Source organism: Vicugna pacos, chromosome 2 (genome assembly GCF_048564905.1).
Source record: "Vicugna pacos chromosome 2, VicPac4, whole genome shotgun sequence".
Classification (NCBI taxonomy): Eukaryota; Metazoa; Chordata; class Mammalia; order Artiodactyla; family Camelidae; genus Vicugna; species Vicugna pacos.
In genome coordinates, this window is record NC_132988.1 from 105,806,648 (window position 1) to 105,832,884 (window position 26,237).

The window sequence follows — 26,237 nt, forward strand, 5'->3', positions numbered from 1 at the left end:
AGGTTTAAATGTCTGATATTAGAAAAGTGAAAGCTCTGAATGCAGAGACAGAGAAAGCCCAGCTCAGTATGAACTCAAAGAAGGATGACCAGAGGCATGGGATACAAATAATTTACATCGTAACTGTTTCCTGCTGTGTTTTCTGCTCTCGGCTCTCTTTCTCCAGCCTCCCTCTTTCTTTCTGTGCAATGGTCCATGATGTTGTAGTTGTTTTAATGACTAAAATCAACATCAGAATTGGAATTTCAAGTAGTTACTGTCAGATTTTGGCTGGAATCTTTGGCAGATCCCCCTGCTGGAGTGTTCACTGTCATATCAGAGTGGTAATGATAAAGAACCCACACATCAGCTGGTGGCTAACTTGGAACAGAGAAGAACTTTTCAAAGCTTTTCCCAGGGAAATTGGAGTTCACTGATTAAAAGAACTTATACAAACATCAGGGCACCAACAAGTGTCTCCCTGCAGGTGATGTGTTATCATCACCACCATCATCATCATCATCAACACTGCCCTTGGGTTGCTAGAATTTATTTCTCTTCTCTGAGATCAGCCTGCCCATCTATAAAACGGAGATATCAAACATGGCCCTACCCACCTTGTAAAAAGACATAAATGTGGAAAAACAGATGAGGCAAAGATGTGTAAGGAGGACATTAGAAAGCACTAAGCAAATGTGAAAATAATCTGAAGTGATTCCAAGGTCTTGAGTTCTTTGAGGTTGGACCGCAAAGATCATTGCATGGAGTGTTGCACATTCTAGATATTGAAACGTGTTTTATGCACATGTAACAGAGAAAATAAGGCAAAAATAGACAAAAATGTGAATGATGATACGACTGATTCCATAAGGTGGCAGATGATTCTCGAGGGGTATGAATAACCAGTGCTATGATTTCAGTGGACGCTGAGCCCTCCAGAAGGACTCTGGAATGAAATCATGGAGGAGAAACTTCAGTTAAGCTTTAAAGGACAGATCAGGTTTAGCTAGGTATTGAAGGAAAAAAAATTAAAAAACAAAGATAGAGGCAAAATATAATTGACAAGCGTTTCCAGTTCTTACAATGCATCCAGATATGATTGTCTGGTAGCCCCTTTACATAGAGTATTCAGCCTTCCCAAAAACTTTCTGAGGGCTAAATGTAAATACTAGTATGAGTTCCCAAAATTTATATTTCATAGATAAGCTGTGATTCAAAGAGGTTGAGTTGCCTGAACTAACCAGGGGGAGGCCAGCACAACTGGATGTTAACCACGCTGTAAAGCAGACGCACACACAATTTGGAAACTACAGACCAATATTCCTTCGACAGTTATATGTCATTGAACCTGCAGAGGGTATTCAGTCCCAACATCCAAGAAGAGATGCTCTTCTGTAGCCTGAATTCTGCACGTGAATCCGATCCTCATTATTTGCCAACTCCATACTTGTGAATTTGCCTGAAGTTTATTGGCCAAAATCAGTGCTTGCAGAGCCTTTGTGGCCATTTGCAGACGTGGGCAGGGCGACATGAAATTCGAGTTGCCCCACATTCGCGCTCCCAGCTGCCGTCCAACAAGGCGATGCTCTGCCTTCTGCGTTAGCTCCCGTCCTGTAAACAAGCGTCCTTTCCAGCATCTGTTTAGTTAGTGCTGTACTTTTCACATTTTTCTTTTTTTGTTGTTGGTGATTGTGCTGTTGAAAATGGCCCCCCTGAGTGTAGTGCTAAAGTTCTGTCTTGGGCTCCTAAGCGCAAGAAGGCTATGGTGTGAGCAAATGCACGCGTTGGGTAAGCTTCATTCGTGCATGACTTATAGGGCTGCTGGCTTTGAGTTCAATGTTAATGAATCAACAATATATATTAAATGAGGTGTCTGTGAACAGAAACACACATAAAACAAGGTTATGTACTGAATGGTTGACAAACATGTGACCCGAGACTCGCAAGAACCTAACTCTGTATTTCCCCTGGGAGCAATGGTTCAGCGTCCTCCAACTCAGTGTTCACAGCAACTTCCTGGATGGTAACTACCGCAAGTAACAGGAATCAACTCTATTTCCTTGAAGACGTAGCATGATGCATGCAGTATCCCTCATGGGTTACATATCACAAATTAATTTATTAGATTTACTTACTCCTCTTGGAATAGAAGTAAAGCTGGAGGCAGGGACAGAGGTGGAGGATGCGATGGACAGACAGTGTTCTGAACTAGACGGACAAGCATAGATGGGTGAGCACAATAGTGCGGAAGAGGCACCCGTCAGAGCAGCGAGGGAGAGCTGGGTGTTCGAGGTTCTGCGTGTAAGAGACTCGAAAAGGAAGCAAGGAGGGGATCGCTGAGCACAAGTGGAAGCTGCCCACGGTCTTGTTGTAAAAGGGGCCAGGGCACACAGCTGTGTGGCTGTGCCTGTTGGACTACCCAGCGTGACCGCCCTCTCCCCAAAAGCCTTGGTAGCTCCCCAGCTAGGACCTAGGAGCTCTGCTGTCTCCTCTGCCATGTCTTTGGCTGTGATCTGCCCATTCCAGTCCCTCCTCTAAACCATTCCGTGGGGCCAGGGCCCATCAGGTCAGAGGAACATTCAGGCCTGGAGATTGCTCGAAGCTGCCTCTCTTCACAGGTTCAAAGCTTCAGCGAGGGTTTATGTTTTATCACAGAAATTCAGAGGCTCAGGTAAATTTTGTGTTATTCTCTATAAAGGGCCTGTGCCCATGCATGCCACGAAAATAACGTATCATCAACTTCTTAAGAGTGAGAGTTAACCCGAACAGAACCCTGGCCATAAGCCCAGCTCTGATCTATGCCCTTTACTTTCATTGTCTTTGGGGGGGGGGGCAGGTAATTAGGTTTGTTTGTTTGTTTGTTTGTTTATTTAATGGAGGGACTGGGGATTGAACCCAGGACCTCGTGCATGCCAAGCACGCACTCTACCACTGAGCTACACCCTCTCCCCTCACTGTCTTTTTGAATCCTTACAGTATCAAACAGTGTGCTGATTATTGTCACCATCCCGCCCTTAGAGAAACTAAGGCTTGGAAGGAATAATTACCTTGCCCAAGCTCACTCAGCCGGTCAGTGCTGGAGGCAAGACTGAAACCCAAGCTGACTGACTCCAGAGCTCAGCTGGACCCTTCCAGGCCCAACCGAAGTTTCTCCTCCTCCACAGATCCCCCCAAGTCCCCTCTATGGAGCTCAGTGTCCTCTGAAGTTGTTGCACGTGCAGCCCATCCTCTTCTGTAATCATACCCTCTTTGTGGCATCAGGCATACTGTCAGTCACAGTTTTATTTCAACGTGCCTACCTCAGGGCTTCTCGAGCTCCCCATCCGAAGACCTCAAGTTTGAGAAGGTCAGATCTGCGTGATGCGGCCTGCCAGGGAGCGTGTCACATTGTTAAAGCTAAACATGTGTCCCAGCCTTAAGGGCTCTGATGGGGGGAGAGAGATAAAAGAGGGTAGAGGGAAGTGGTAGTGAGGGGAACAACATGGAAGGAGATTTTTCAAAATATTAATAACAAAGCTAGTAGAGAGAAAGGAAGATGGGATAGAAAGGAAAATAAATAAAATGGCATATTAGTGTGGGTGTGGTAATGAGGAAACCATAATGACAAAGGTGTCTGTCACCCTGCATATCCCGTGGTTACCCATCCCCCGTGGGCCAGCCTGAGCTCAAGCTAGTCATCAGAAAACAAGAGCTCTGACCTCTAACTACTAATTAGTTAGAAAATCTTGAGTGACTCAACCAATTTCAAGTCCACACACCTCACTTAATCTCAGCTGGTTCCACCCCGTTACCTCTCCTGACCACCGCTTTAGGTGAGTAAGAGCCCCAGGTGAGTTCATATTGTGTGAAAACATTTTGGGGGGAAAAAGGCATTCGGCAGAATATTCCATTGCACTTCTAAAATGTATTGCACTTCAGCCAGGCTCCAGGTGGAGCCACAGAGATCCAGAGATGGGCACGACCCAGTCTCCACCTCCAGAGAACCCAGAGCCCAGGGATGGAGACAAGACGTATTAACAAATACATTACAAAACGGTATGACAGGCGTAATAAGAAAACATATTCCAAGAGTAGGGAATAGTTAACTCTATCAGGAGAGAACAGAGAAAACGTCATAGGAAGAAAACTCAGGTGTCAGTATTTGTTTTATGAAAAAAAAAACAAAGGAAGGTGATGAAAGACAAGAGTGAATAAAAAAGTCCAGCTTTAAACCCACCTGATTCAGTATCTGAGTAACAATATATTTGTTAATGTCTAAATCCCTTTCTCTGCAATTTTAATCAAGTCCTAAAAGACACCTGTGAGATTAAATCACCACCCACAAGACCTTGATTTATCCAGGGAAAATGGACTATTTCAGCCTCTGTTCCCTGAGCAGAACAGACAAGCCAATTTTGCTTTAAAAAATCAACAGGTAGAGGCATAACAAAGGTCATATATTATGAGGCTGCAGATGGAAATTCAGCCCCGGCAGTTACATCGACACAGTTATTACTGTTATTACAGCTAAACCTCCTCATTCCGCTGACATTATTAACCAAGACAAACGTGGCCCTGCAGCTTTATTTCATGGGGTAGATCACCTATTAAACCAAGAACAATATCATTGTCTTTTGCAGCACTTCCAAAATTGCTTCCTGCCGCGAAGAGGTTTCCTGGGCTTTTCTTCCCCTTACCATCGAAATAGACACCATCCATCTCGTACACGTGGTTGTATGGCTAGACTCAGCTTTGCATGTGCCTGTATATCTGCACAATATTTAGTCGGGTAAAGGATGTGCAATTGCAATCATTTGCGAAGCCATCAATATGCTCTCTGAGAATCTTATTTAGGTGCTTACAGAGTGGACCCGCCCCTTAAAAAGCCCAACATTTATCAGGGTGTTTTTTCCCTCTAACCAAAAACGCATGCTTTCAGGGTCCACGAGTAAAACTCGCCTAGAATGTTGGAGTGCTCCCTTTATCTAGAGGGAGAAATCAAGTCCCAGACAGGATAAAGGATTTGACCAAAGCTACACAGCTAAATGTGACCCAATAGGGCCTAGAACTGAGGTCATATAAAAATGTTGTCACCTCCTTAATCTAGGAAAAATGGCTACTCTTTTGAAACAGGATCGCAAGTCCTTATTTGCTATGTGGGCGAAAACTAAAATTCTAACCACCTTTATCTGGCTTATAGGTTGAGCTGATTTTTGCATGGAAATTTCCCTCATATAATTGTGCCTTTTTCACAGCAATTAATTTATTGAGTAAGTCATGTCCACACTCCATACTATGTGCCTTGGATTCGTTTCCATTTGAGAATGCTTCCTCCTTGTCAAAGGAACAAATCCCCTCAAAGCATTGATGATCCTGGAACTGACAACATTGACTATTTTTGATGTCGCCCTAGGTGCCCTATATAATTATAAATAAAAACCCAGACAGAAATAATTACAGTAACCAGTTGACAGCATCCTTGGTTCTCTTTTGAACAGTAGTCTCAAGAGGCAGAGTCCAGCAAGAAGCTGAGGACCCTCTGATCCTTAAGAAAGGGGAAATATCATTTTAGGTTTTGTGAAAACTCCAAATGATCAAAGCTTTCCCAGGAGGCCTGCCATATGGCTTGGGCTTTTGTGTGTCTTTTCTTGAATTTTCTTCTCTAATAAAACACACCAACATGTGACTGTTGAATGACAACACAATAGCAGAACTTGATGTTCCGATGGCGTCAAGTTCAGGAGCCTGACCTCCGAGGACCTCTCTGGGCTGCCTCTCCCTTGGCCCCCACTCTCCCGGCCAAGCTGGCTGATGGCAGACAAGCATGATGAGTGGAGAGGCAGAGCCCGCCAGCCCGCTGGTTCCTCTGGTCTGCGGGCAGCCGGACTGATCCCGGGCCAGACCTGGCTCCCCAGCTCTACGCCTTTTGGCGACCAGCCACCTGGAGTCTGTTCAAATGAACAAGCTGCCTTTTCTTCCTACATATTGGTTTCTCCTCCATTTGAAAACAAAACTCTTCCCCATCTGCTTGCTTCTGGGATCGCCATAATTGCATGGAGGATAATTGGCGGCAACTCAATCCGAGGAAAACCCTGTTGATTCGAAGCACAGTCTCAATAAACGTTTGTGTTTCATCGTTTTGCTAAATGGAGCCTGTGTCCCAGCCAGCTCTGCTACCGCAGGAGTGGAAATTAATGGGAGGCATATGAAGAGGAGGGGAAGCGTTGAATGACACTCTACCATGACCCTCTTTGTTTCTAAGAATTCTCAACTGTCAGGGGATCCACTGATTTGTTTGGAACATGTTCCCCCAACCCCTATCCATAAAACACCAAAGCAAATGATGTCAGAATGAAGCCCTAAAAACAGTGGCACTGCCAAGAATAGGGCTATTTTCCTGACTCCGTGTACTAAACTGTGGCCCTGGATTTGAGTACAGAGCTGGTCAACCCCCATAAAAAAGAAAAACTCATTGCCTTAATGCCTAACATTTGCTTTCTGAAATGGTCCTTGACTGCCTTGAGAGAGCCCACTCAAGTTTTGTGCACAATCTGAGAAGGGAGTGTTGCTACAAGAGAATCAGCTTGTCATTCACCAGCTGTGTGACCTTAAGCATGTCCTTTTATCTCTGCATCAAGGTCTCATCTCTAACAAGGGGGTGAAGAATCCTTTCTAAACTCACTGGGTTGCTGTGAACGACATTGTTCATGTAAGGACTGCATCAGTATCTGATGCGTGGTAAGCTCGGTAAAACTTGGCTACTATTACTTATTACATTTGCTGTTCATTCAGCAAAACTTTGTCGAGCATTTACTATCTATCAGACCCTCCTTTAAGTTCCCGACATACAGCACAGAAAAAGGAAGACACAGTTTGGCACTCATGAACCTTAGAGACTTGTAAGGGAGATAGTCAATAAAGCAAGAAAATAAATTAGGAAACAAGATTGTTTGAAATTGTAACAATTTCTATGAGGAAAAGAAAACAAAGTAGAAGAGTAGAGAAAGACTAGGGTAGGGATTACCTGTTTAGATAGGATATTTAGGAAAGATGTCTCGAAAGAGGAATTATCTGAATTGCAGCGTGAACGCTCTGGCATAAGAAAGAGCTAATGGGAAGGCCGGTCATGGGTATGGCCTTCATGTGTTCCAGGGGAAAAACAGTAGACCAGTGAGGCTGAAATGCAGCAAACAAGGGACGAGAGAGACATGAGATGAAATCAGAGGATGGCAGGATCTTGTAATTCAAGGTATGTATTCTTTTGTACACAGTGGAAGGCTCTACCAGGAGCCAGTGTCACATGATTCTTCATGTTTGAATGCTCATTTTGGCTTTGAGAACAGCTGTTGGGGGCACGAGCAAGAGCAGACCAAGAGGAGGCTGCAGAGAGAGGACAGGCTCTTGGATGAGGTGGTAGCAGTGGAGATGGAGAGGGCAGATGCATTCGAGCCATATTCTACATCAGCAATGCCAAACAGCCTGGTACTTGCTTACTTTCACCAGCCTACTTAAGCACAGGTTCTGATTTCAGTCCTGAGCTCACCTGTCCAGCAGCATACACGTAGACAATGGAGAGGGTCGCAGTGAGGTCTATTCAAGGGACCTCTTTTCACGACACCAGGTAGCCATGACAGGGTAGTGGAACATGCTCTGGGCTTGTAGTCAAAAGAACCAAGCAGAAGCTGGACCTCACCATCTCCCAGCTGAGTTACTTTGATCACGACACTCAACACCCAGCCTCAGCGATTACCTCACCTGTAAGATTAAGGGGTTGTACAAAACCCATGGAATTGTGAAGATGGTATATGTGGAAACTGTTCTGTGAACTCTAATGTGGTATTAAAATATAAGAAAGTATTTCCAAACAGAGAGCTGGAACAGATGGTTTCTGCTTTTCTTGATGTTCAGTGCCCAACCACAGGGCCAACTGGGCCACATCTTGTTTGAGTTTCTATATTAGTTTCCTACGACTGCAGCAACAAATTAACACAAACTGAGTGGCTTAAGAGAAATTAATTCTCTCACAGTTCTAGAAGCTAGGAGTCCAAAAGCACGGTATTGAGGTGCGGAGGGTAGGGTATAGCTCAGTGGTAGAGTGTGTACTTAACACGCATGAGGTCCTGGGTTCAATCTCCAGTACCTCCACTAAAAAATAAATAAATCTTAATTACCACGCCCCAGAAAAACCCAAGGTGTTAGCAGGACCGTGTTCTCTCTAAAAACTCTAGGGAAGAGTCGTTCCTTGCCTCTTTAAACTTATGGTAACTCCCAGCGTTCTATGGTTTGCAGCAACATCACTCCAATCTTTGCCTCCATCTTCACATGGCACTCTCTCCTCTGTGTCTGTGTGCCTCTGTCTTCACATGGTGTCCTCCCTGTGTTTCTAATTTCTCTTCTTTTAAGGACACAGTCATACTCAGTAAGGGCTCCCCTTAATCAAGCATGACCTCATTTTAACTCAATTACTTCTGCAAAGATCCTGTGGTTAAACATGGGTGCCAGGTGCCAGAGATCAGCACTTCAACATATCACTCCAAGAGACACGAAAAAGGACATATGCAGGTTTAGACTATCCGGCACCTTGCTAAACAAGGGAGTGATGCCCAGTTTTGAGTAGCAGACGATAGCTTAGCAAGAGGGCAAAATCAAGAATCCAGGGGATAGGACCATCAGCAGATAGGATAAAATGGAGTAAGTGTGATGTTAAGGTTGAAAATTAAGCTGGAGCCATCTGGTGGCCCCAGCGAGGGTTTTCAAGTTGGAAGAACTGAGGAAAAGAGGGACCAGAGAGTAAGCCAGCACTGTTATGAGAAAAGGAAGAGTTAAACTGGTGCAACTGGGGTCATTGGGGGTAGTGGCCACACACAAGGGACACTGCATAGGCATTCCATTTGTCAGGCAAAGAGTAGGTTACAAAAAAAAAAAAAGGCAACAACAAAGAAAATGATTCAAGGAAAGCAGGTTTCAAGTTCTGCAGTTCATTAATTGAGCACAGGTGGAAGCCCTAAAGAAATTAGACTGTAAGTCTCTCTGAATTGTATGTGTGTTTGACGGTGGCTCAGTCTGGCAGGGAGCCCTGTTCCTAGGCAGACAAGTTGGAGAATTAAAAAAAAAAAGTAAAAAAGTCTACCTTTGTCAGTTTCCTTTTTTGGTTTTTGTTTCAACAAAACTTCAACTTAAACCTTTCATGAATGTATGCCGAATTTCACTAAACAGAGATAGTAAGCCATAATCTCAACTTTTAACATTTTTCTTTTCTTAGCTGGGGGAGGGACTCTAATCCTGGAATTAACTAGGTACATTTAAAAAATATTCAAATGGAGCTTCATGGGATGTCTTCTGAAAGAAATTAATTCAAGGAATGTCGAATTTCATGTCGAAAGGAAAGAATCAGAATATTCACTCTCCACAAGAAATCACAGTGGCTTCCAGGGATCAAAGCAATAGGCAAATCATCATCCTAGCGCTCGTGGAATGAAATGTGGACCTTGAATCCAGAAAGTGGAACCGACGGGGTTCATGGGATCAAGCACTGCCATGTGAATTTCACTATACATAATTTCACCCACATACGTCATATCAAACCATATTAGCACACATCTGGAAGCACCAATGCTGTACCGACCTCTGAGAGAGATTCAATATGTTAGTGTAGATGTATGTCTCTGCTACATATTTACTCACCTATCTGCCACACTGGATGGAAAGGCCCATAAAAGCAGAGGCCGTCTTTCATTTCCATACCCCTGGAGCACTGTTTGATCAAAACCCAAAGAACAAGTTTACCTGACATATAAATATCTCACTTCTTCCTAACTCCATGAGAGAAAACTCTCTGGGAAGATGACACCTGGTCTGAGGTTTAAAGGAAGAATAAAAGGACATTCCAAGCAGACAAAATAAAATGAACAAAGAGCATGAAAGTAGGAAATCATCACGTGAAAATTAGAAAAATGGTAAATTTGAAGTTCAGGTCAAAAAATTACAGTGGTCCCACATAAAGGATCCCAAACTGTCTTTCCAGACTTGAACATCAGTTGGGGTTCAGCTAGAAACAGAAACCACCCTAGGTGTTTTAATCAGGAAGGGATTTAACATAGGGAATTGGGAGTTTATAGGATTCTTGGAACTGCTGGACTGTATCTACAGGAGCACCACCTGATCTGCATAGATGAGCCACCAGGACAGCTACTGTATTTGAGACCAGTACAGCTGTGCCAGATCAGGAAGTCAGAACCTCCTCAGATACTCCACCATGGTTGCCTCCAAATGCCCTGGAAGTTGGTGACGGTCAGTGGAACGCTTCTGCAGAAACACCTGCCTGTCCATGCCCTTGTCTAAGAACGGCAGGAAGATGGCACAGTCCAAATATTGCACAGAATCTCTTATTGGTAGAACCAAACTCAAATCCAAAGCTTTATCCATAAAGAATTCTAGGCAATGTAATTTTAATGTCCTTTTCAGCTTTTTAACCTCTTCAACTAGGAGGAAGCTAGTGGTTTGAGTGATCCAAATCACAGTTTTCAGAAAAATTATCATGGGATTAAAGTGCCAATGATAAAGGTGATGATTTGAGAAATTTTACCAGGATGAATTAGTCTGAAAATGAAGAAACCAAAACAAACAAATAAAAAGATTTTTTTAATAATTTGAACTAAATATTAATCAGAAATTTTACTGATGACAAAAATCTTTTTAAAGACAATATCTTCCCTGCTTTGGAGTGTGTGTGTATTTGAAGAAAACTCTTTTATGACTGATTAAGGGCATTTATCAGTAGGAAACAATGAAATACTGATAAGGAAAAGGTGTCCATCAGTTCAGGACTGCCCACTGTTGCCGTCCTACCCTGCAGCTTGCTGAAACCTGGAGCCATCCATGGGATTTCTTGAATTCACCTGGCATTTCAAATATCAGCTGCAGTTTTAGGTCAAGCACTGGCTTAAATTTCTATGGGGTTTGTTCAATAGGGTGCCTCGGGTTTGGGTATTGGCAAACTGTCATGTAATGGTGCGTCTAATTTGATGTGACTTCAGTATGTACCTTGCACTAAAGCCTACGGAGCAGCTTTTAGAACCCCTGACTAGTTTAGAAAAAGAAAAAATTTCTCTATTAAAAGAAAGAAATAAAAATGGCCACATTAGTCTTGAGGCTTTCAAGATTGGTGACTGTGAGAGAACAAAGTCTCAGTCACTTCACAGCTCCATTCCAACTCAGCTTCCATCCAGTGCACCATCGGGAGGCGGGGACACACGGATTCCCCGTGAGCTGACGCCTGATGCTGCCCCATGCCAGCTAGTTATTTAACTGCGCTAAACCTGTTTTATCTTCTGAAAAATGGACGTGACACTTATTTTACAAAGTGGTTGAGAGGATTAATAAATAATTTCTAGCATGTGGTACATAGTATACACACTATATAAGCAGTTATAACTTTAATAAACATTAGTGCATGCTCTCTCTCTCCTTTTCTACTTAACTGTGCTTACGGAGTATACCAGGTGCCTCTTTGCTCCCAGTACCTACATATATACTTGGCACATAGTAAGTTCTCAGTAAGTGATTTTTGGATTATTAATCAACGTTAGGATGGACGGATGGGTTGTTCACAACAGCCATTCAGACCATGAGTCATTTTGGCTGATTGTCTGGGCTGTTCTTACATCTCTGGAGTGCTGGGTAGTGAGTTCATAACGCAGGCACCATCCTGTGCAAAGCAGTGAAGCACAGCCATTTTCACCCCCGACTAGCGCAGAAGAGGTCCCTCCCCTTACTGCCTCAGGAGGCTTCACTTGCATTTGAGGCCCCAGGAGTAATTGTCCTTTCCAACGGGCTTATTTCACAGTCGATTATGCTGTGGCAGCCCCGGACATCCCATTTTAAACATGTATTGCATGTCCTTGAAGAACCCAATTGCTTCAACAAGAAGTAGTCCCTCAAAATATTAAATATCACTCAATCTTCCAAGCAACTTATCATATCATCCAGCCTCTCCTGTGGCAAGATCTGCTATTATCAAAAAAGAAAAAGAAAAGAAAAAACATCAGGCTTGGAGATGCAATCAGTCAGTTACTGAGCCATGGTAGTCACCGTGCTGGACATCATCAAAGGAACATCACCTGGGGAAAGGCTCAGATATCTCCATTTGGCTACCAATATCCAAAAGAGTACTTCACACCAAATAAATACAGGGCTCCTATTCTCCATGACATGCAAGGGCTTAGATGTGCAGCTCCCACGGAGCTGGTGGGAGTCCACTCACTCTCGCCTCTCGAAGCCTCCAAGTGGCTATTTATCTTGGCTGCCTAAGCCACCGCTGGTATCATTAGTGACTGCAGAAAGAAATGCCAAGTCCTCTCCACTGCTTCCAGCTGACTGTGGACAGCAGAGACAGGGCGGTTTGGATAACTCCAGAGAAGCAGGCTGCTAAATGAGGTTTCTTCTCCTCCCAGAAAAGTGAAATTATAAGAGCCTTTGATCTTACTTTTATTTTCCTTCTCTGGAGTGACCTGTATCCCTGTGCAAAGTGCCAGACTAGCAGGCCAGGAAAATGAAGGGTTCTACGTGCAATGAGAGCAGTCAAAGAGGAGGAACAACCCTGCTCTCAAAAGTCAATTTTGTCCCCTCCTTGTCTACGGGCCTTAGGAGAAAACAGTCCAAGAATCTGATGGTTTCTTGTCCCTGTTTCAATCTAATTTGAAAGCTTGGTCAACTTCCTTGCTTCCCCTCAGTTTTCCTTTCTGTTGAGTGGGCAGAATCACTCAGATTTTTCTTCCCTAGAGAGACAGTTGAAAACAAAGGAGCTGTGAGGTTTAAAGTGCTTCTGAGTTGACTGAGCACAGGCGTGAGTGCAGCTCAGTCAGCAAGAAGCAGGTCAGCTTCTGGGCAGTGAGGAAAGTACACAAGGGAAACCACATGTCTCCTGTGTTTTTCAAGCTCTCACTCTCATCCCCAGACCGTGCCCACCTCCAGTGGAGCAGACGGAGACGAAGAAATGGGATCCTCCTTCAATCAAGGATTCTATGCAGTTTCTTGGTTCCTCTGAAAATGGAAACACAGACAGAACCAGAAAAATAAATAAATAACTGAGAAGGAAAAAAATCAAACAAAAACTGACTCAGCGTTACTTAACAACTGTGAAGTATTATGGAGGTACGGACTGCACCAAGTAATTATCAGTCACCTACAGGGCTGCGAAAACTAAGGGAAAAGATTAGCATCATTAAAGCAAAACAAAGAACCAGTAAGGCTGAAGCTCAGCTCAGACTTTTGAGGAGTGAGTGCTTCGGCTAATGTTGGTGTCTCTGAGGGAAGGCGATGAGGTTGACCCTGCAAGGGTTTGAAGAGCATCAACCTGTGTTCAGCTGCTGGGGTGAAAAGGCGTTCTCTGAGTGATACTGATAGGAGCCAGAAGTTCAATAAAGCAGGCAGGAAACAAACAGGAAGTAGCAGTTCCCACCTCTCCTCCAGCCATGCTCACAGTCTCCCTCTAGTGTCTGCTTTTGGCAAGACTTAACTGAGAGCTGTGGGCAAAGCAGAAAGGTGGTTGCAGAGCCCCAGTGCCAGTATCACAAAGGGGAAGAGAGAAGGGTGGCTTTGGGGTAGAGAGACGATTCCTTAGCAACCGGCCCTGGGGGATAATCAAAGAGAAATCGAGATGTATACCATCTAGGGGGATGGGGCTATAAAGACAGAAGGTAGAGAATAAGACTTAGGAGAAACAAAAAACTGGCACGAGGTAACCAGTAAAAAAGTGTAAGCCTTTGGAGTTCACAAGCAAAATTTGAAGAGGGAGTAAAGGTAGCACGGAATGCAAGATTAGGGTGAGGCAACTGGGGCGGGGGCAGGTGGCAGTTAGCTAGCAAGATCTTAATTTCGGAGGCATGAACTTTGATTTAAATACAAGTTCCGTTAATGATTCAATGTGTGATCCTAGGCAACTGGCCCACTCTTTCGTTTCTTTGACCACATCTGCCAAGTGGGGATGATAACACTATCCATGCCGTAGCTTACTGTGAAGGGGAAATGCAATAGTTTTGTGAAAGAGCCCAATGGAATGAACGTGGCATAAACTGAGTTCTCACTGTTTTGTTTTTTAACAAACTTCAAATCTGTTTACACTTATTGTTTTCTTTATTGATGCTGTGAAAGACACTGCTATTTGTGTTCCAATATCTACTTTTTCTTTCAGCATGACAGTGGAAGTTTTAGCTGGGCACATGGCTATGCAGAGTAATGACTTCGTTCCTCAGCCATCTTTGTTATTGGTACCCAGTAGATGAAATTTTGACCAATAGGATAATAAGCCAAGTGATGGCGCAACTTCTAGGTGGTACCTTTAAAAGAAGAGGGCACAATCTCCTCTTCCCTTTCCCCTTTCCGGCTGGCTGAACTGTAGACATCATGGGGAGCTATCTTAGACTTTCAGGATGAACCTTAGGGATGGCAGAGCAACAACATAAAAGGAGACTGTCCACATGCCAACATCACACCACCATCACAGCAGCTCAGACTTTGTTTAAGAGAAAAATAAACCTCCATCATGTTGAAGTCACTGTAATTTGGAGTGAACTAGATTTGGTCCCTGTCTTCATAGAGCTTGCATTCTAAAAGGAAAGTGTAGCTATTATTAAGGTGTATCAGAGAAGATACTTTTGGTTTCAAGAAACAGAATAGCCAGAAAATAAAAGGTTTTGAAATAAAGGTTGGTTTGCCTCACATAAAGAGGAATTCAAGTGGTTCCAGAGTTTGTTCTGTAGCTAAGCAAAAACAGGGCTCTGTATTAGCATCTATGTGCTGCTCTTGGATCTGTCCTCATGGTGTAAAGATAGCTGCCATGTCACCAAACATCACATCCTCAGGCACAAAAATGTGGAAAGCAAGAAGAGTGGGAAAAGATGTTTGTCTCCCTGTTTGTCTTTTTCTTCTATCAGGATGGAAGTTCTTTGACAAGTGTCTTTATCAGATTTGGTCTCAGGTCCCAGTGGTCAGGATTGGAACACATGCCAATGCCCTAGCAGCAAGGGAGGCCCAGCAAGCAAAGAATTGACATTTTCATCCTCTATAGGCTTTGGAAGGCAGGCTCTGCAAGAAAGGAAGAAGTAGACTGGCAGGGTTGTTAGGCATCAATCTTTTTAAAACCTTTGCTTTCTGTAATTTTTGTGTAGGTAGGTTAGTGCTGAAATTCTTTTCCAAATGTGCTTATCTATACCCTACCTTTTTGCTGAGTGGTCCTCTTACATGGCAGAGGACATAGAGTAGGGCTGATTAATTTTTTGAAGAAATTGTTGTAACTACTACTTAATTCATATCTATTATGCATCAGGCTCTCTGTTGACTGCTTGATATACATTATATCATTTAACAAAGCATGATTTCTGAAAATTGCTGGTCATCTGCTTGTTACCTTCCAAGGCACTGCATTTTAGTATGAATAAAAATAAAGCTGGGTGATAGCAGGCACTGTGAATCAATTTTCAATATACTCAAGAACCAACATTGCAGAAAGCAGACATCTTATTATCTTGGCCAAACTACATAAAGTGTTGGCTTAGCTTTTAGCTATGGCTTCAAATCGATTCTGATAATGGTGACAGAAAACACAACGAAAAACTAAAACATATCTGGCATTTTCCTGTCAAATAAATCAGACATTCCTTGGGAAATGAGACATTGGTCAGGAATTTAGATTGACTCACCAGGGCCGTTCCAGGACATATCTAAAATTTCAAAGTTCTTCTAATTTGCTTAAATATTTGCCGCAGTTGTGCACTCTGCCAGTTATTTGCAATGCATAAATTGCTACATCTTCTCTTTTGGACAGTGAGTTTGCCTTCAAATCTGCTGAGTTTAAGGAATTAATGTTTGGAGACTTTATTAAAACTGTCAGTATCACATCCCATCACCCACAAACAAGTGGCAAATGGTCAGATTGCAGATACGGCAGAAGCTACTATAGATGCAATGAAGAACGTTATAGAGAGAATTGTCCAACGAGACTAGATGGATTTCTCATCATGAAGCATGGCTCAAGGCTGGAGTCAGGTTGTGGATTAGCCAGTTGTGCAGAATCTCATGTCTTGACTTCATCTATATTTCTATATGTATAGGCTGAACACAAATGCAGCATAGAACCATTGGTTCTCAAACTTGTGTAGTCACAATAATCAAGGGGCATATTAAAAAGAGACTCTTGTATCTTATCCCAAATTGTGTATTGAGTAGATCTGGATTAAAGTAAGTGAATCTGCACATTTGACATGAGGCCAGGTGGTCCTGATGCAGGCAGACCAGACCACAGACCGTAATTTGAGAGCCATTGGTCTAGCTGCCACTTGGTTGGCATCTACAATTTCAACTCTGAGTTATAAAATTTAGTCTTTGCAAGTAGCTGTGAGGTTGGTGTAAAGGAGGATTCCTTTAAAACTGAAAGCACATAAGCCAAGTTGTGCAAGATCAGACGTCAGAAAAGTCAACATGACATTACCATGTTGACCAGGATGAGGATTGTATGTGTACACATGTACACACACAAATGCACACCAGCCCAGTAACTGACAGAAGCAGAGATGTTAAAGCATCTTCATCATTTAGTAAAAAAACCACCAAGTATATCAGAAATGGAAAGTAAAGAAAATAATAATTATTTGAAGACCACCACAAACTGCTATAATTAAGTCTTCTGATAGTTTTATACCTATTGGTATAGCAAAGACAAACTTGAGGTACCCTCTTCCAGGATAAGCCCTTTTACCAATGTTAGGGACTGAAAGTAAACATTTGATAGCCAAGGACTTAAGACACCTCAAATCTTACCCTAACAAATACCCTTATCTCCCCATAATGTCCCCAAGAGAGAATGATGCAAAATAAAGAAATAGGTTGTTTAGAATAAAAGAACCACTAACTTAATAGCAGCACAAGATCCCCCTACGTTACTTACTATGTGACTTACTATTTATCACACTACTTATTACATGATTTATCACATTATGCCGTGTGTTACAGAGCAGAATCGGAGCAAGTTTGCTTTTATCTGATGACTTAAGCAGGCCCTTAGATTCCCTCCCTCTTCCTGCATCTCTAAATTGTGAGGCAATCAGACACAGTCCAGTCTGTGGGGAGAGGGATGGAAGATGCGGGAGAGGGTACAGAAAAGAGAGAAAAAGAAAACGAAGGAGGAGTAAATACCAAGGCTGGGCCCGGCATGAGTTACCTACCCAGCCATATGCTGAGAGAGACTGAAAAATAATTACCTGTGGTTCTCTAGGATGGCAGGCGCTGCCTAGGTCTGCTCACACACGATGAGACATGGCAAGGGGAGGGAAAGAAGCCATTCCCACCATTGAGCACTGATGGTAAGCACACCTGTAACAACGCTAACGGGTGCTTTGGTCTGACCAGTCACACAGCTACTGCTTCCTTGCAGCCAGTACAAAAGGATGGGACAGGGGCAGTGGAAGAGAAGTCCAAGTTTGCTCGGCTGTGATTCCCTTCATAATTTGGCTTTGAGGTTGAAATGGAATGGTCAATCTTCCTCACTCCTACCAACCTATCTAAATCTTACCCAACGTTTAGGGCTCAGCTCAAACGCGTTCTTCTGCTTGACCCAGGCAGGCAGTTCTTCCCCTGTGACCACTAGGAGCTCATGTCTACCATCCAGTATTGGCCAGCTCACCTATTGACAGATCCTAAATGATTGCTCTTATTAGAAAGTAATCTAACTCTTGTATGAATTTATAGAATTTTCAGGAGAGATCTCAGAAACATGATTACACCTTGTCTTCCTAACTGGATTCTCCATTCCTTGAATACAGAATTTCTGTTTCAAATATTTTCATGATCTTGGTATCAGCTGTAATGTATAATGCAGGAATCCCCTCACTTATGAGCAGTCAATTTAAAAACTTTTTATGGTAACAAAGGTTTTCACTCAGGCAAAAGTGAAGCAATCTGCTGGCCATCAACAGATGTTTGGCACGGTCCCCCGAGGACGGGGATCAAGTCTTTCATTAATTAATGGCACATCTGAAGCAGTATCGTGTTTTCAACTTACTTTTGATAAAAAAGAAAAAATGAAAATGCAAGCATATTTGGGGAAAATGTTTAAGAGCATTTTAAAAATCAGAACTGTCAAATAATCACTATGCTTTTACAAAACTTGACAGAAATATGCTGACAGAGATTGCCTCTCGAGTATCTTGGGACTTCTGAACAAATAAGTTAATGAACAGCCTTTTGAATCTTGACTTGATCATAAGTTAAAGGAGATTTCGGACTGTCTCTTCTATATTGCAAGTATTCTGGAAATTTTTATCTGATTTTAATTTCTTTGACATTACAACTAAATTTTAACCTTTTCACGGGCAAGAATCTCATCAATGGCTTTTTTGCATCCCCCTCAAAAAACCAAGAACAGTGCTGAACAGCATGGCCAACCACAGAAAGAAGACAAATTAAAAAATAATCATCAAGGACTATGGACTATTTGTCCATGGTACATGTGTGTGTGTGAGACTCTACATGCTAATCCAGATCGTCTCCTCCAAGAAAGTATCCCAGGAAAGGAAAGAAAAGGAAAGACAGTGGAGAAGATCTTCAGACACTGGTGTGCATCAGAGCACGTAGGTTCTTCAGAGGAAGGCACTCATTAAGTAGACAACTTTGGGCACGGTACCTAGTCATTCTGTGCCTCAGTTTACTCTTCTGTAAAATGGAGGTGACAATAATAACACATCTATTTCATCCAGACACTCTGAGGCCTAAAAGAATTAAGGGCTGGCAAACTACAACCCACAGTTCTGGCTCACTACTTTTTTTTTTAATAAATAAAATTTACTGGAACACACAGACGAGACTTAATGTATGTGAGCACTTAGAGTTTCCCGTCCCCTAGCCAATGCTCAGTGAATGCTAGCTTTTGTTTTTGTGGTGTCAGGAGACCCAGATGGTAGCCCTAGCTCTGCTGATCCTGAGCCTCTTGATTCTGTTTCCTTGTCTGAAAAATGGAAATATTTAGACATTTAAACCAGATGATCTCTGGCCCTAATTCTAATCCGAGTTGTTCCTATTCATATTATTCATATGATTATATTCAGTAAAGAAAATACATATGGTATTTGAAAGAAAAACAAAGACAAAGAAACTGAGCAGAGTAAATTATTTGACAGCATCCTGACTCCCACGCTCACACTCAAAACAAAAAGCAGCTAAGAGAGGGAACAGGACACAAGAAGACACAGCGACACTATAAAAAGAAAGAAGGGGCAATATTTTACTCAGGGCTCTATTGCTTTTATTAACTGGGAGACAAATTCACTCAGAACTTTTAATTCTTCAAATAACAGGCATTATAAACACCATTATCCGTTTGTGCCTGCAGCATTTACTGTAATTCCTCAGATGAAAACCTCAGCTTCTAATATTACAGGACAAGGATGGAGTGAGAAAGGCTTAACGCAATGCAAGATATTCAAAGGTAAAAAGCTGCAAATGAAAATTATCACAATGAGCAAGAATAAAATTATTATAAAACTGTCACATTTCTAATATTTCATATCACTTCTGACCATAAGCTCTGCAGCTATAAAAGCAATATCTTTTACTCCCCAGTGTGCAGTGGTGATGGTTCGCATTCTTCAAGGCTTATGATGTTAAAATGCCTTTAATTATGTTCCGGATAGCTATTCGTAAGGCATTCTTAAACCTCTCCAAGGTCAACGTCTTCCTTCTCACTGATTCTCAGATCATCACTCTAGGATTCTAGCTTCACTGACACAATATTCATTTTATCCTGGGGAAAGACACAATTGCTGAATTGGTCACACTGGCATCCGGGACGGGAGCAAGATGTCCCAGAAGGTGCCTTTGCCGGGCACTTGATGTCTGCATCGGTCTCCTCTGCCATTCTTTAGAGGTCAGCCAAACAGAAAATTCAGCCTGGTACTTAACGCAATGCGAAAGTCTGAACGCTGCAAACAGCCACCACCTTTTGGGGCCATTTGGAGATCCTGAGTATCAAGCAGATGGTCGGCGGCAGCGCCCCTTACAGATTTGTGCTTCTGGCGACACCTCGTAATGGGGAACGTGAAAGAGATGTTGAGTTTACCCATTGCAGTGTTAAGTGGGCGCCTTGAAAATTGAAGACCTAGGTCTACCCATAGTTTATCCTGAATTTAAACAATTGCTGGCTATGCCGCATGCAGTAATAGACTTTACTCCTAAACCATTCATTTAAATGCTTAGACACCAAAACCCCAAAAAAGAATCAGCTTCACAGATCGCTGGCCTTGTTAACAAGTAGCCAATGGAGTAAGCTATATTTCAGGAGCACTGGCTCACCAAGTTCTTGTTAAGGACATAGCAATTTTGGAAATGTCCTTGTCTTCACGGATTCTCTTTTCATTTACACACACACCCACCCACACAAAGCCATACATCTGTTTCCATCATGTGGAATTTCGGAGAGGCTGTGAGAAATAAGTAGAAAAGGAATCCAAAGCCCAAAGCCGTGCAGAAGGAAGACCAACGACAAAATGAGCCATGGAGTCATTTCCTGGGGCCACCTAGGTTATGGGGAATGACTTCATTCTCTTTTAATATTTTTTTAATTGAAGTATAGTCAGTATACAATGTTGTGTCAATTTCTGGTGCACAGCATAATGCTTCAGTCATACATACACATACATATATTCGTTTCCATATTCTTTTGCATTTGAGGTTACTACAAGACATTGAATATAGTTCCCTGTGCTATACAGTAGAAATTTGTTGTTCATCTGTTTTATATATAGTAGTTAGTATCTGCAAATCTCCAACTCCCAATTTATCTCTTTCTACCCTCTTCCCCCCCAGGTAACCATAAGTTTGTTTTCTATGTCTGTGAGTCTGTTTCTGTTTTATAAATAAGTTCATTTGTCTTTTTTTAGATCCTACACATAAGTGATAACATACAGTATTTTTCTTTCTCTTTCTGCCTTACTTCACTTAGAATGACAATCTCTTAAGTCCATCCATGTTGCTGCAAATGGCACTACTTTGTTCTTTTTAACGGCTGAGTAGTAGTCCATTGTGTGTGTGTGTGTGTGTATGTGTGTGTGTGTGTGTACCAACAACTTCTTTATCCAATCAAAAACACATTCCTGTTTTGGTTCTCCCTGCTTTCTTCTCCTTGGCTCAGCAACTCTGCTTCAGGGAATCCCCTCCTAAAGACACTACTTACATATAAACCTTCATCTCAGATTCTGCTTTGTGGGAAATCAGCCTAAGTAAAATAGAATCTTATACATTATTATAAATTATTTAAAACATAATCTTAATATCAGTACAATATTCTACTAATATGAATTACTACATATATGTAATAATTTTAATATTACTGGAAGTTTAAGTGGTTTATAGTTTTTAGTCTTATAAATAAAGATATTTTGATCATCTTCACATGTGACGTTTTCCTCATTTAAGAAATGGAATTGGTGAGTCAAAGGTAAGGATTTTATTTTAAGTTTTAGATTATATTCACTGATTTCTTCCTAAAATAAACTACCATTTTATAGTTCCACTAACAATATATGAATTTCTTGTTTCATTGCAAACTCACCAGCACTAATCTTTACTTATATTTTTGATACTTTGGGAAGTTATTTGGAAATATATATTTTTGTTTTAATTTGCATTTCTTTTATTTCTAGTACTTCTTCTTTTGGAAACTGCTCTTTTATGGAAAAGCGATATTTTTCAGAATTTTGTGAAACTCTGTTAGACATACCCCACAGCATAGTTCAAATCATCCTAGGAGATGACCATTAAGGTGATAAGGCTGGAGAGAAAGTCAAAGGGAAGTTCTGAGTTGCAACAAGGAGAAGAGAATTCTTCAGTCGAATAAACATGAGTGCCTACTACATGCTGGGCACATTAGACAGAAAATCTTGAGCGTCCAAAGATGAACAAGATAGAAAGTGCCATCTTGGAGCTAGTAGTCTAATAACAATGCTGAAGAGGGAATGGAATGTCTGAACTAAAGTCCTCCTAGGCAATGATTTAATTGGAAAGGGAAAAAATTAGTTCAAAATCCTTCCATTTTAGATTAAGAAAAATGGATTGTTTGGATTGCTTTTAGTTCAGCTATGAAAGAAATTAAACAATGCTAGTAGTTCAGAGCTAAACATAACTGGATTAAGCTCGAGTGATACCAAAGAGGGTAGATGGTAATGCAATATTATACAAGAAAATCTGTGCATAAGAGCCAGGCAACCATAGTTTCAAGACTGAATTCAACCACTTCTAGTTTATGGCCTTGAGCAAGTAAATTTCTCTGGATCTCTGTTTTCTTATCTGTGAAAGAAAAATTATAATACCTTCCAGACAGAGTTGTTATGTGTTATAAATAATATAGAGTATGGAAAGCCAAACACATTGAATGAATTTGAGAATTTTTTAAATTTAATAATTATTTAAAGCTGCATATTTTATTATTAGTGGGGTTAAAGACTTTCCACATTGAAATAATACAAATATTCTCTTGAAAAATAATTATTTGCTAGGCAATGCTGAGATGTAACCCCTCCTTCTACTTCCAGAACCTACAGCCAACACTTGTGGTTGTATTAATTAATTTGGGTTAAATCATCACATTGTACACTTTTAGTTTATTACAATTTTATTTGCCAATTATACCTCAATAAAATTGGGGGAAAAAAACAAACACCTCCAAAGAACTTTGCTATACACAGAGTCCAGTACCAAGTGTGTTGACTAATATGCATGTATGAGTTTTAGATTCCTAGCAGCTCTCTTTTCTAACACACTCAAAACTGGTTTATTGAAAAAATGTGTTAGATATAGGAATTACAAAAAATGATACATACATACCTAAAATGTTTTTATCTACTAATTTTTGCATGTGAATCTAATACCTTCTGTACAAGCAAAATTCTCTCAGTTGGCTTCCCAACCATCTTTCTTGCATAAATTATACCTATCATAGAGCATTCCTTTCCATTTTTATTTCTTTAAAATGGAACAAGAACTTAAAGACAGTTGTGAAATAATCTAATTACAGAATTCTTCTAGATTCTTACAAATTTTTCCAAATCTTTTGCTGTTTTTTTAACAGGTCTAATTCAATGTTGTTTTTTAAAAACTTATCTGTATTGAGCCTTGCCATTATTATTTCATAATATACAAAAGCTCTCTTACTCAATTGTTTAATCAATTAGGATAATATTGCTATAAATTAATTAGTTATACTAAAAAATATCTGTAGTAGGCCAGTTTGGTAACAGACACCTCTAATTTCGCTAAGCATACAACCTGACTGGTAGAGGTGTACTTGTATGATTATAGTTCTAGAGGGTGGCCTATAGTGACTTCCGTTCCAAGCAGTATAGCAGACTAGATCATTCTAAACAAACTTCCGGACTGAAACAACTAGAGTGTTGTATAAAACATATATATTCAATCTTCTAAAAAGAACTTCTGAGTTGGCACAAAAGGAAGCAATTCACAGAGGAAAGAAAGGAAGGAAGGAAGGAAGGAAGGAAGGAAGGAAGGAAGGAAGGAAGGAAGGAAAGAAAGAAAGAAAGAAAGAAAGAAAGAAAGAAAGAAAGAAAGAAAGAAAGAAAGAAAGAAAGAAAGAAAGAAAGAAAGAAAGAAAGAAAGAAAGAAAGAAAAGAAAAAAGAAAAGAAAAGAAAAGAAAAGAAAAGAAAAGAAAAGAAAAGAAAAGAAAAAAAGAAAGCAGGAAGCCTGAAAGATAAAGGAGACTAAAATCAGGTTATATGTAGAGGTTTCTAGTAAACCCTGGAGTTCCTTAGCTCTGCTTTGATGCTATAAAAGGTACAGAGACCTGGAGTTAAAATCTGGGACTTGCCCAAAGATGGAAACTATGAAGACAGATTCCATTAGGCTCAGTTTCCAAGGACTGCATACTCAAGGTAAAAAGATACACAAGAAAAATTTCATTTATCAATTCATTGTGTTTATTGATTCTATGCTAAGTGAAGAAAGAAAAAAATCTCATTTGAGAATTTGTTACCAATAAGCAAACATTATAGAATTTTACAGTCCAGATTCAGGCTACCATTTGAATAACAGTAAAAAAAGAAAAATCCCAGACAAGTATAGTGATCCTGTGTTAGTAATGCTGCCAAATAGCCTAAACAAACATAAATGGAGTTTGGAGGAATCCAACTACAACCTAGGCCTCAAGAAATTTGCACACATAAAGTACCAAGAAAAATGAGCAGACCACAGCCAAAAATCACAAAACACAAAAGGAGACACAAAAATGGCAGCCAGCAGGAACAAAGAGATGCCAACATCAGAAATGAAAGTCTTTTGTAATTGCTATATCGGCTGCAGAGTATAAAATACACAAGTTCAATATGTTTAAAGGAATAAAAGAGAAGCTTAAAAGTAAAAGCAGAGAAAAGAGACTATAACTAGCAACTAAATAGATTTGGAAAGACCTAAGTCACACTCCTAGACATGAAAAATCAATTAATTAACATCAAACATATAATGGGTAAATTAAACAGAAAATTGAAGACAACAGGCAAGAGTGTTAATGAGCTGAAAGATAGATCCAAATAAATTATCCAGAAGGCATCCTAGGGAGAAAAATGATTGAAAGCTTGAAAGAAGGTAAGAGCCATAGAGAATAGAGAGAAAACATTTGGCATAAACCTAATTGATGGTCCAGAAAGAGAATATATTAGTCAGAATAGGCTAGACTATGGTGTAGGAACAAAGTAAGCCCCAAGTTTTAGTGACTTAGAACAAATGTATTTCTCACTCACTTAAAGTCCAAATTGAATTATTGCAACTCTTCAGGGAAATTGTCTCCCTGGCAGTGCCCCAGGGATATTGTGGATCTTCCATCTCAACAAGTGGTCTCCACAGTTGCTTTCAAAGGAGAAGAAAGAGCTGGAGGGTCATAGAATAACCAAAAATGATAAGGTTAATGCACAGCATTATTCCTGCCTCTGTTTGTCCTTCAGTCATCAAACCATTCCAGTCTTCTACCAACACTCAGCCACAACCTAAAGTCCCATCGAGTTATTGCCCTCCACTCAAATTCCAAGAATTCTGATCATCATATTAGTCTTTTCAAACATGCTTCCAAACTAAAAAGTCATCATTATGTTCCATCCCGTTAAATCAACGGTGAAATAGAAAAAATAATAATAATTGCAATAAATATTCCCATTCTCAAAGGAAATCAATAGAAAATATATAATATTCACGGAATTCCCTGGGCAGACATAGATGCATGCTCCTTACTCAAGGGAGATTTTCCTTGATTAAACCTTGATTTTCCCTTTTTGGAAGAATCTTTGTCCCTTGGTCTTATGCCCTGTGGTGTCACTCTCCATAAAGTCATTCCTTTTTCCTTACTTTGCCACATGGAAGATGAGCTTTGTGATTCATCACTCATTCATTGTGGTTTGTACAAGTTTCACAACTGAGCTTCTACTCATGGAAAGTTGGAAATCAAGGGTTGTTTTAAATCTAAAAGGTCATTTGCTTTTTAAAAACCTAGCTTTGTAGTTTCTTTGTGAATATGGGTTTTCTAGAAACTTAGTAAGTTTCTGATCTATTTGCTTTCAGTCAGTTGCACATGCCAGTAATAATATCAGAAGTACTCTTAGAGACATTGTTTTCGGACATGATTTATTTCCTTGTTTTCTTGTCCCAAACACCTCCCTCTCTCTCAGGTTAATGGCAGATATGTTAAGGCTATTTGGAATAATGAGTGAGGGGGCCAAATCTATAATACGACTTTATCCTGGGTCATTTTATCTGTTGATAGGTTTTGCTAGTTGACACTTTCAAATCTGCTGGCTTTCTCAATATTGCAAGGTTTTGAGTTTCTAGATTTTCCCTATATTCTTTGTGCTAGCAAACTGACCCTACCTTTCTTAAAAAAAATTCCATTTGTATAACATTGTCACAGGTTGGGTGCTCCAGAAGCAGATTTCACTAGGAGTTTAATGTACCAGGTGACTATTAAGGAACAGCCCTGGGATCAGCAACTGTGAAAGGAAAGGGAAGATAGGAAAATTGAACAGAGGGGGAAAGTGAAACCCAAAGGAGGCTTCAGTCTACCCAACAGGGAACTCTGAAAATAAAATGGCCCAAGGAAATTGCTACATGCTGGGCCAAAATGGCTGGTGTTTACACATCTGTTTTGATCAGTCATTAGATATTAAGCATCCCAGGAAGGTTGTGGTTTTGGGCAAGGTGGCTAACTGCAGCCAAGAAAATCTGTGACAAAGCTGTT

The 26,237-nt window shown here is 40.9% G+C and overlaps 1 protein-coding gene and 1 non-coding gene across 4 annotated transcripts in view; both read right to left on the reverse strand.

Annotated features, from left to right (window-relative positions):
* Positions 1–906: 906 nt before the first annotated feature.
* LOC102526703 (cytosolic beta-glucosidase) overlaps positions 907–26,237 on the reverse strand; it is a 161,123-nt gene continuing 135,792 nt past the window's right edge. The window contains exons 5-6 of one of the 3 annotated variants that reach the window (XM_072945727.1): positions 12,925–12,999; positions 907–1,852 (exon numbers count right to left, since the gene is read on the reverse strand). In XM_072945727.1, coding sequence (XP_072801828.1) covers positions 1,827–1,852; positions 12,925–12,999 — 101 coding nt within the window. In that variant the 3' untranslated portion in view covers positions 907–1,826. Of the gene's footprint in view, positions 1,853–10,593; positions 13,000–26,237 lie in introns of those variants that run through there. The other 2 variants (XM_072945717.1, XM_072945736.1) reach the window with 2 other exon arrangements.
* TRNAA-GGC (transfer RNA alanine (anticodon GGC)) lies at positions 2,854–2,928 on the reverse strand. Its single transcript has one exon. It is a non-coding gene; the product is annotated as a tRNA-Ala (tRNA).